The sequence below is a fragment of the Lepeophtheirus salmonis genome, chromosome 4 (genome assembly GCF_016086655.4).
Source record: "Lepeophtheirus salmonis chromosome 4, UVic_Lsal_1.4, whole genome shotgun sequence".
Lineage (NCBI taxonomy): Eukaryota > Metazoa > Arthropoda > Copepoda > Siphonostomatoida > Caligidae > Lepeophtheirus > Lepeophtheirus salmonis.
The window spans coordinates 27,241,682-27,253,680 of record NC_052134.2 but is presented as its reverse complement, the minus strand read 5'-3'; the positions used below and the strand labels follow the sequence as shown (position 1 = coordinate 27,253,680).

Sequence of the window (11,999 nt, the reverse complement as noted above, 5' to 3'; positions counted from 1 at the left end):
ACTCTTATGCCAGCCGCGACCTACCATACGGTGGGACCGGTTCTCTTTACTGGCATTTACTTAGATTATCGTTCAAATAGTCCATGTCGGTCTCTGGCACTCGATATTTTATCTTACTATTCTTAACAACACAAGACTACACGTTTTCAGGCTGCACTTGAGTTCTCTGGCCTCCCATTTCTAGTAAGGCCATAGAATAGTCATTCTAACTAGATAATAGCCTTACTATTTTGCCGTCCAGAGTCCCACTGAGAGTGTAAATGCACCAAATTGCCGTGAACTCACACAAAGTGGTACTTTAAAGCCTATTTTAGTGCTCTTATGTGTTCTAGTGTCAACATAAATACAACATTGCTTTTGTGTTGTGCCCCATTTTCTAAGTAAATTTCAGTTTATTTTAATACTTTACCGTATTTCTAACTATGTTAGCAACCTTCACACTTATTGACTTAGTCGTTACACTGAAAATAAGGATGTTTCAATCCCTATATTCATTTTCCTGTATTGCTATTCACCCTTTACCCCCGTATGTGACCTAATCACAGAACATTAAATTTTTTTGGAATTTTTTTTTTTTAAATTAAATTTTTTGATGAAGTTTCAAAAATACATAACTATTCCCAAAAAATTAAATTTTTTGGATTTTTTTTTTTAAATTCCAATTGAAACTTAATTCAGGGTGTAAAGGGTTAACTCCGGTACTCATCCTACTTTATTGAGCTTATTGGTCTCTCTAAGCTTAAGGCGACTGTTTTATTTGACATTCTTCTTTGTTATGCCTCCATATACATAGCTTACATGAGCAAATGATTTAAACCCACCAGTTCATACAAAATTAACATATTACAAATTTATACTTGATTCCATCGATTTACTGTGTTTGTCCTTTCTGGCCTCCTTGTCCCAGTAAGACCTTAGCCTAGATATGTATTGATCTAGCCTCCCAGACTTTTTCAGTGAGAGCAAATTCACCAAATTACCGCTAACCCACTTAAAATGGTACATCACTACCCATAGTAGTGTTTTGATGTGTTTTGTTGTCAACATAAACATAACATATCAGCCCGTCCAGGAACAGAAGGGACTATTCCATCCTCGTCGCCAGATGTTTTGACTTGAACGATGAAAGATAGAATGAAAGGTGTGAAGGAGAATTAGTATGTGTAAGACTTTATTACATCGTCACACTACCCTGCAGTATATAACCTGTCAGGATATTTATAGATAAATACAACTATCACCATACCTGAATATATTTATGTCCTCAAAAGAATGAGCGAGTTTTTGAAGTTGGTAATCAACATAAAACTAGAAGCTGACATCATTATTTCTTCATTCATGAAGAGAAAACATTTCAAAGTTCATAATCATTAATCATTTATAAATAAGTAACTTGAAATTACAAACATATTGGTTATTTTAATAAGTTTAAGAAATGTGTAAAGTTGCTTTGTCATGAAGTTTGAGATAAAGAATTAATTTAAAATTTGGTTTTGTAAGTACAATACTTCATTAAGTTTCTTGTCTTCGATAAATAAAGTTGTATCAAATTATTAAAAAATAAAATATCTCATAAGAAATAATTTAAAATCATCGATTACTGATAATGTTGGTAAAAATATATGGAGTTATAACGAGGATTCTAGATTTTTGACACGCCTTCTTTGTAATTATGGAACAATAGTTTTGAAGATGTTCAAAGTAGAACAACGCCGTAAAACCATCGTTCACTGTGGATGAAAATAGTTATGTAATAAAAAAAGTAAAAGATGCATTGAAGAATGAGTCCCATTTGTCAGAAATAATGTTTATTCAAGACAATTTGAATCCAATACAAGTAACCATTTAAGCATTGGAAAGGAGATTGCCACTACTCACAAGTGTAACCATCATTGAAAATGTATCCCTAGATTTTACACTTGAACCTTTCAAAACTAAATGTCTGGAGGTGATACAAAAAAACAAGGGATACATCGAATTGAGAGAATTGGCATCTGAAACCATCAATCAAGAAAGCGATTTTTTTAAATACAAAAATACTCCTATTGTTAACTGTGATTTTGACAGTTGTTTTCAGTAAGATATACCAAAAATGTCCTGTTTGACGGAGGGTTACGTCAAGGATATTATAATATTAAAATGGAATATTGATTTAGAAAATAGTTAAATGATAACACAAATCATAGAAGTATTATTATTATTATTTTCTTATGCTTTATTTATTTAATTTCATTTATTTTTAAGTAGTTAAATTTCATATTGGAACACCTATAAAATGAAGGATAAAGTTATAATAGGTATGTATTATTTTTAAAATTAAACTAAATATTTCTAATTATTTATTAATATTATTATATTTAGAACACTTATGGAGCCATTCAACTATCTTCATAGTAAATGAAATGTTCCATTTGATTATCATATTCTTGACATGAGCCTTCGACAGACGGGATTTTTTTGGCACATTTATATACGACATCACGCTGGAAACTCTCTCGGAATCAAATTTAACGACAGAAGTGTCTTTGTATTTTAAAAGCTTGATATCGTGATTGATGGGTTCTAGTACAAATTCTCTAAATTCGATGTATCCCTATCGCCTATAGACATTATTTTTGAAAGGGTCGATTTTAATATCTTGGCATAGATTTTCTATGATAATTACACTTGGAAGTAGTAATAATTTATTTTTCAATGCTTTGTTGGTTACCTGGATTGGATTTAAATTGTATTGAATAAACATTATTTCTGAAAAAAGTGGAATATTCTTCAAAACCTATTTTGTTTTTTAGATTGCATCATTGTTTCCATATATAACAATAATATACTTTTGAACTGAATTGAAGCGCTTGGCGTAGTAGTCAATTGTTTTTGATCACCTGGATTGAAAAAAATATATTCGCTACAGAGATGATAAGTTTTTGTATTTTAAAAGAAATCAGGACAAAGCGTTGCTATTGGGTTCAGAGCAAAACAAGTGACATAATTTAAAAATGTTGTTTAGTATTTTCGGCTGCTTATATTTCATTGGAAATGAAAAAAACATTCATTCTTTCGTCTCTGTAATTGGAGACAAGAACGTAGATGATACTTTTTACAGCAACACTTGTAATTATTAGATACCTTCCAAATTAATTTAATAAGGACGACCCAAAAATAACTATCTAAAGGAACAACCAACACTGCTGACATGGACCGTTCTCGAGTGTCTATAGTTCCGTCTAATGCAAGAAATATATCCTTCTTCTCAATTTTTTTTATGCCTTGGTCAACACTATTTTACTTTGAGAATCCATTGACTCGGTGATGGAGAAGCAAGAGGTAATTAATTTTCCAGTGTAAACTTCCATGAACTTAACAAAATTTGGATGATTAACAATTTGGAATGGAATATTGCAAGATATAACAATTTTGGTTATATCTGTAGTAAAATTGGAATTAAATATATAGCTTGTATTCACTTCCAAATTCCTTTCGTGAATGTAGGTTTCACAGTGATGTTCTACTTTGAACATCTTGAGGACTATAGTTCCATAATTAAAAAGACGGTACGCCAAAAATCTATAATCCTCGTCGTAACTTCATATATTTTTACATAAATTATCAGCAATTAAATAATATTTAATTAAGTTATTTACCATTTAAAAGCTATTATATAAACATTAAATAATTTTGAGATACAATAATATTAATTAATTTTACATGTATTTTTATTTAAAACAAATTCTACTTTCTTCAATTGAAAAATAAATAATATTGGACTTGTATGTACAATGAAAAGTGTCTTTGAATAAACCGAATTGAAAAATTTCATTGAATATATATGTTATAAGTATGGAGAAATATATGGAGAGAAAAAATATTTCAACTTTTGTAAAGGAAGATTACTAACTATCAAATTAACATAAGAAAAAGATTTATTTTTTACTCAAACAGTAACAATTTCATTTATGTTTATATAAAACTCGGGTAAATATATGCCATTAATATAAATTTCAATAAAGTTTTTATAACTTTTTTGGTCTCACCGATGACAATAGAAGTGATTTTTGGGATACTTTATAATATCAAAGCGACTCTCGGCAATAACAATTCTGCAATTAAGAAAAACTCAATTATTATAGTATTTCACATTTTTACAATATAAATTAGCTATTAACCCTTGCATTATTAATAATAAAATAAAATTAGTTAAGAATTTATTGCTATTTACGATATACATTCTAATATATTACAGATATGCATACATTACAAAACTATACATACATACGGCAATTAATTAAATAATTAAAGTTATTATCAATCATTGGTTTCATAGCTTGGTATCTCTTATATGACAGAGATGGACATCTGTTAATAAGGTGGTTTGTGCTTTGTGGTTCTTCCATGCAAATATTACACATTACACTTTTATTTTCTATTTGCTGAGATCTGGAAAAAATGGTCCATGACCTATATCGGCTTGAACAAAAAAGTTTATGTCTTGACACGAAAGTTTAACACTTTTTTGTTTTGTTTTCTTCAACATAAGATGTATGTTTCATTCTTTGATCTTTCCTGTATCTGTTGCACCAAACTTCGAAGAAGAAGTCATCCACCGCCTATTTTATGTAGATAGGAGGCGCTCCAACGCACAAACAATTTTGACTTTCAGATCCAATTTTTGCAAGATAGTCTGTAGATTCGTTTCCTAAAATATCTGAAATGACCTTTGCACCAATCAAGATATATGTTTATATCACATTTTCCGATGTTTAACATTAATTTCTACTTCTTAATTGTATCACTTTTTGTAAGCGGATTTGGAATAGCAGCAATTGCCGATTGAGAATCCGATCGAATGGTTACGTTTATTTGATGAGGTTTCTTGGTTAGGAAGAGCTACCACTGATTGTATGATGGTGATGATTTCTGCTTGGAAGACCAATGCTTCGTTATTTTAATGATTCTGATGATTGATGAATTGATATGTAACCTTAAGTGATAGCCCATCCCGCACATGTGTTGCCTTTTTCATCTTTGGATCCGTTTGTATATATTAATGTATTAGGGTGTTCAACTTGACGGTTGTCAACCCAGATACGATTGCCGGTGATATAGTCACTTACTTTATTCGATTCAACTTGCAATTATTTTTGCAAAGGAAACGATGCCCACGACGCCTTGGAAGATCACCGACACCATTCCAGGTGCCCTGGAGAAAATTCCTTGTTCTCTATATAGACTTTGTTGCTTAAGCTTGTATGTACAGTTTGAGGTGAGTGATGCCCTACACTGCCTCTTTTCCTTTTGTTGCTATTGATCGGAGGGTATGAGTCATGCCAAAGAGTGATTCTATCTGAATTGTGGTTAATATCCTTATTCCACCTTTCTTTGCAAAATCAGTGTGCCCCCATACAAGACACCCATAGGTAATGATGGGTCTGACCATAACTTCGTAGACACAGATAACTTTATATGAGTTAACCCCCACTTTTGCCCTCTAACTGCCTTTGCCATGTTCAATATAAGGGAACATTTTGCAGCTTTTTCTTTCTGGTGTTCGATCCAATTGAGTCTTTACTGAAACACCACTCATAGTTACTTCATTTGTGTTGCTTATTTCATAACTTTTCTGCCCATATATAACCGCGGAAAGAATTTAGATCTTAATTTATATGCATTTCAGAAGACTATAGTACTTGATTTTGATGGATTAAAAGTGAAACCATTAGTTCTCTCCCATTCTATTACAAAATTTATAGCATCCTGCATCCCATTGACAAGAGTACTGGGATGTTTATCACTTATTAATAGAAATATCTGCGTAACTACATAATCTACATTATTAATTATATCAACGCAAGCTATGTAACATAAACGTGTCGATGACTTAGGATTCGTTCGATAAACAGTAGTTTTTTTTAACCATACAATCAACTTTCTCCATTCAATTGTTCAGAGCATTACCATTATAGGACAAAACACCAATGATCCACACTGGGTCGTTTTCATCTTATTTGAAAAAGTGTTCATCCTTGATAAACACAAAGTAAGATAATGTATTAGTACTTTATTAATATTTAATACTAATGCATACAATAAGTGTAATAGAGAAACCTACCAATACACCATTGATGGACACGAAGTTTTGATACGGAGATATATAATACATGGTCATTTATTTATAAAGAGGTAAAGACAGTACTTTACAAACATAAACATATATACAAGACAATACGAGAAATAAGAGAATAAGAGGGAAGGAGACACCAATACATTACACTGGCATTGATTCAGCGAACAGCTCTTTTTTATACAGGGCTATTTCGGTAACAGGCACGTAAAATATGTGGCGTCGCTAGCAACTGTTACACAGGAAATTATAGTAGATACAACCAGGGCTGTAGCTAGAATATATACAGAGTGGGTAGTGCACAAAATTCCACCAAGGCCCCTAAAATATTATAGTTTCCCGACAAGCTTAGTAGCGGACCTGGGTCCATGTTCTACCCCACCCCTTCCCTCTTTTATTTACACCGTCTGGTACCTAAAATCTATTTTCCAGATCCATAAGAAGCCCTTACATATTTGGAACTCAGATACGGCTTTGTCACCTTGGCAAGTGAAAGAAATCATTAGAAAACACTGCAATTGCTCACACAAAAAAAAAAAACTCAAAAAATTAATTTATTGATTAAAACTAATTCATTTTTAATAATATATATATATTGTATTTTCTTTATATTTTCGAGTTAGGAACAAGAGGAAGAGCACAATAACAGAGACCGATTAGAAATACATTGCGTTCTCGGTTTGACTTTGTTGGTTCTGGGTTCTATTGGTTCAAGAACTGGATCCCCTCGAACCGCTAGACAAATAAGGGCACAACCTTGTATTTGGTTTTATTAAACTAAACGCCTTTCACTTTATACATTTTTTTAATCATATATATATATATCTTTATTTCTAAGATGTATTTACAAATATAAATGATATAAGTCAGCCATACTTACATAATATATGAATGTCAAAATAAAGATCAATAAAAAACAAGCCATAGCAATACTAATTTGTATTAAATTTAGAAATAATATGGTTATATGGGAAGTCAACAACATTTAAAAAAAATCGTTATCAAAATAATAAATATGGGAAAATTAAGGAAAATCAGACGACCCTGACAAATCAATAAGCTTTGGAAGTTTTGTAAAACCAATGCTCCAAATTTTTTTAATATTTTCCATATTTTGTGCTTTATCACTCTTCATCTCCATGACCAACAAAAGTCTCAAAAGATCCACTTTTATAATAAGAAGAACAAAAATATTTGTTTTTTGACTAGCATTCCCATCAGTGACCCTTGAAAAATTATGAGAGCGAATGGCATCAGATACCTCTTCCATAGTAGTTTTTTTCTGAGACAATGATTTACTCACGAAATGATTGTGTGCAAAGTGCAGTTCCTTTGCCTCAATTGGATTGATAAAGAGAGAGAAGACATCTAGGCCAATGGGTAATCTATCTGATGCTTCATCATAGACCTTGCAAAATGAAGACTCTAGGGACTTGTCCTTCTCATTTAAAAGCACATGTAGCTTCATAAAAAACTTTCTGGGAAAATTCTGATAGAGAACTTTGTTTTCTCGCACTAATGCTCCGCAGAGAACACCGTCATAGGCTCCAACACATTGAGTCAGAATAAAGGAGGATGTTTCAATGACTTCCAAGTCTGAAAAATCAAGATCGTCCTTGAAAAAGCCTCTCTCAGGATGACAATAGGAAGAAGCGTTACATAGAACAGCATTCAAGAATCGAGTAATTCGCCTCTTGAATTGATATGGATTCTCATTGAACCATTCATCAAAACGGGCTCCACGAAAAAATCGAAGCCTATCTAATATTTCTTCCATGAGATCCGTGACTCGCATTTCCGAATCGTCGTCAGGATGAGATATTTCTCCAACAATAAGTACAAATCTTCCATGTCGTAGGAGACGGAACTGGGATCCGTTCTGTAGGGATATTTTGGAGGGGAATCCAAAAGTAGAGAGACCAAATGTAGCCACGCCAATGAGCTGACCTGTCATTACAAGTACATGTTCTGGATTGTCTGAACGGTAGGAATAAATAACTGCTGATTCCAGAGGATCATCAATTTCGTTTAGACATCCCTCCAAATCATAGACATAGACTTCGCAGTCCTGGCGCGTCATTGCCACTAATGTTTCATACTGATACAACTATATATCCCCAGTCTCTTCATTATCATGTGAAATTCAATATTATCTTCTTTCCTATGTAGTATATGTGCGGTTTGGATTAGGGATGAAAATAGATCTCTCTCAGTTTTTACAACTGCAGTCCTCCTCTACATTATACATAGAACAAACTGATTGGAATGTCAAATATATACAAAGCTGTACACAAAATAAATTATTATAAATTTAAAAGTTAGTTACTCTTTCGTAAACTTTTTCAATCTATTTCATGAAATGAACTGTATTGTAACTGATAATCTTTGCAAGCCCCCTCATATTTCATTTAAGCGTTTCAAGCCAAAACGTCATTAACAAACAATAAATTATAACGATAATATATAAAATAAAATAGATGACAGATAAAATACTACTTTAGAATTTAAATTGTTGAGACACAATTTTGATAAAGATAGATTGTTTTAAAATTTCGAATCCACCTTTTTATAGTTGATACACATGGAGCCGGATAAAAGGCCACTTGACTGAATGTCTCTGTAACCTTTATGAGGAGAGAAACTTGAGTACTAGTCCCTGAATAATATCCTCTTAAAAAAGTAATATTTATTGACTATGTAATATTGGAAAACCTAATGATCATACCCAAGTCTTTAAGTGAAGAAACTAGTGTCAGACAAAATAGTTGCGAACCATCCAAAGCTACTACCCCCGTTGTTGTGACCATTTAAGCACTTATTTTTGCCATTTAATGAGTTGTGTATCATAATTTTTGATAATTTTAGCTAAAATAGAATCATATTTTATGGTTAGTTTTAAAAAAAAATGAATACTTACTGTTAAATGGTACAAAATTCAGAGTTCCATTTCGAAATTAGCAAATATTTTATACTTTTTACTGATAACTTTGATCGTAATTTGGTATGGATGACTCAAAACATGCTGAAAATGATCTCAACTTCACAATTTAGAATGGGGGAATTTCTATAAATGACATAATTACAAACATCCTCCATTAATTTAATTAGGGTTCCTCGAGAAGGAATGGGTTTACCCGTGTATTTCTCTATAAATTTTTTGATCGTAGGATGATTAGCAATAAATAAGGGTATATTACATGCAATAAGCATCTTTGTGAGATCAAAGTTAAAGTCTGACTTGATGTATTCATCATTACTTTGATTTTATAGATGAATATCCATGCTCTTGATATGAGATGAGGATAATGAGTGGCGTTTAATTCTAGACAGGGGACTAAAGCCATATTTATATCGACAAATCCGACAAGCCATCTGTTTCTCGTCCGGTAAGTATTTCCAAATTCCTGGGCCTCCATTTCCAGAAATCCAGAAAGAAAGAGACGTTATTTTAGGCATTTTATTCAGTTCCCTATCGACTATTATTATCTAATAATATACTAATATAAAGGTGGGAATGATAAAGTTCTTGATAGAAGTAGATGTATATTATTTAATCAATGATGCTAATATTCAATATATTAATATGAATTATAATATAATAGGTGTAAATAATAAAGAGAGTGATTGTTGAAGCCATGACCTACGCCTTGCTCACACTCTAAAATTTATGTGGGTAAAGAAGAAATTAATTTATTCTTATATGTTTTCATTTCTGAATTTCCTACGAAAGAGAAGAGGCCTGAGTTTTTAATTATACATTTATGATTTATTGAGTGTTATTATAATAGATGTATAATTTAAGTTACAATGACCAATTATTGCCAAAGGTGGGAACTTGGACTCTATAGTTTAATATCAAATGTATATTTTTATATTAATTATATATGAAAAAATAAAAAAGAATAAACATCATAATCTTTGAACTATAATTAACAAATTATTGGATAACAAAAATCCATGTTATAAAGATATTTTCTAGTTAAGCTAAGTCCGTCTTTCGGACTTCAAATGAGCATCTCTAAAAAAGTGAAATATATTAGATAATATAATAACTCCTTATTATATTTCCAAATAATCACTAAACAGTATTTCTAGTTAAGAAAAAAAAGTTTATGGGCACCAATACATTTTCAGCTATTGATCACGTGGGTCCTACTTTCGCTACATGGTTTAAAGCTTTAGGTTTGTCCTTTCTAAACTTTCTTTAAAAATAATATTTTTACAGTATAATCTAGATTCAGAGCCAAATTTCGAAGTGAATTAACTATTTTGATAAACATTAAAGGTATGGATTTTTGAGTATATAAGGTATAATAGTAATTCCACGTGTACGAGTCCGTAACTAATAATTAATTCGAAGGAATAGATGAGATCCAGGTTATAAAAATATTAATTGATTTATTATCACGAACAAAAATGTGGTTCTTCTTTGAACGAAAGGAAAAAGGAAGTCCTGATAAAAATAACAAAAAGGAATAAATAGGGGTTGGTCACTGAACGCCACAAGAGTTCCCCCCCTAAAATTACGGAGTAATAAGTACAATAATTACAATTAACACATATTATTATATTGAGCAAATTTAACCCTACGACCAGATCTTGTTGTGATCGTTGGAACCTTATTTTGATCTTTGGTATTGGATTCTGTTCTTCTGGGTATCGATGGTTTCGTTCTTTTATACTTTTTAGTAGATGAATTGTTGAATATGGATGGATCTGGAGCATATTTTGCTGGCTTAAGTCTTTCTATGGATACTACGTCTTGTTTTCCAGATAAATATTCAACTCTGAACGTATGACTATTTCTGGATATGACTTTCGCTGGACCGGTGTAAGGGGCTTCTAAGGGACCTTTGACACGATCTACACGAATCCATACATATTCGGTAGTTAGAATATCTTTTGGAACATATGATAACTTTGAGGAATGATTTGTACCACCTGAAAGAATTCCAAAATCCAAATTATTAAAATACACTTTTAAATTTGTTATATATTCATGGTCCACAATATTAGGTAAACTTTTTTTATCATCAACGAAATTACTAGGTATCATAATTTCCGAACCAGTCAAAGCAGTAAACGGTGGTATTGAATTTGCTGAAGGGATCATCCTGAGACCAAGAATCACAATAGGCAAAGCAAAATACCATTTAGTGTTTTTAGCTTTCAATGCAGACTTTATGACCCTATGCACTCTTTCTATCATTCCATTAGTTTGGGGATGGTACGACGTCGTACGTAGTCTATGAAAACCAACCATAAGTGATAGTTGATGGAACAATTCAGACTCAAACTGTTTACCACGATCAGTAATTACATATAATGGTACTCCAAATCGAGAAATCCATACGTATATAAAAGCATTTGCAATAGCAGAGGCAGTTATATCAGTCAATGGACAAACTTCAATCCATCGAGAAGCTCTGTCAATACATGTTAGTATGTACCTATACGGTAAAAGCGAAGATTGTCCCGGAATTTCTACAGGTGGTAGAGGACCCACAATATCCAAATGAATAGTTTGAAATCTACCACCGGCATAAAATGGTTGAATATCAGTCTTTATATGACGACCCACTTTCGACTTTTGACAATTCACACAATCCGCCGCCCATGCTTTTATTTCCTTATCCATAGATGGCCAAAAATAACGCGACTTAATAATCAATGCTGTTGATTTTCCACTTGGATGTGATAAATTGTGAAACCAACCAAAAATATCCTTATGAAGCGAAGCTGGAACATAAGGACGAGGAGAGGGAGTTGATATTTCGCAAATTAATTCCATCCCATCTGAAATTTTTATTTTTTAAATTGATGTTTAAACTCATCATAATATTTTACAAACTCTTCTTCTTCTGATAAAGCGATGGTTTGAGCA

General features: G+C 31.9%; 1 protein-coding gene across 2 annotated transcripts; it reads right to left on the bottom strand.

Moving 5' to 3' along the window:
* Positions 1-6,915: 6,915 nt before the first annotated feature.
* On the bottom strand, positions 6,916-9,602 carry HPS4 (Hermansky-Pudlak syndrome 4 protein). 2 transcript variants are annotated; one of them, XM_071887767.1, is made up of 3 exons: positions 9,033-9,602; positions 8,841-8,980; positions 6,916-8,785 (listed from the first exon to the last, which is right to left on the bottom strand). In XM_071887767.1, exon 3 carries the CDS (start codon positions 8,193-8,195, stop codon positions 7,140-7,142), a length of 1,056 nt encoding a protein of 351 aa, XP_071743868.1. In that variant the 5' UTR covers positions 8,196-8,785; positions 8,841-8,980; positions 9,033-9,602; the 3' UTR covers positions 6,916-7,139. The 2 variants fall into 2 exon arrangements, with proteins under 2 accessions (XP_071743868.1, XP_071743869.1); XM_071887768.1 differs by having other exon boundaries at positions 6,916-8,980.
* Between the last annotated feature and the right edge of the window lie 2,397 nt (positions 9,603-11,999).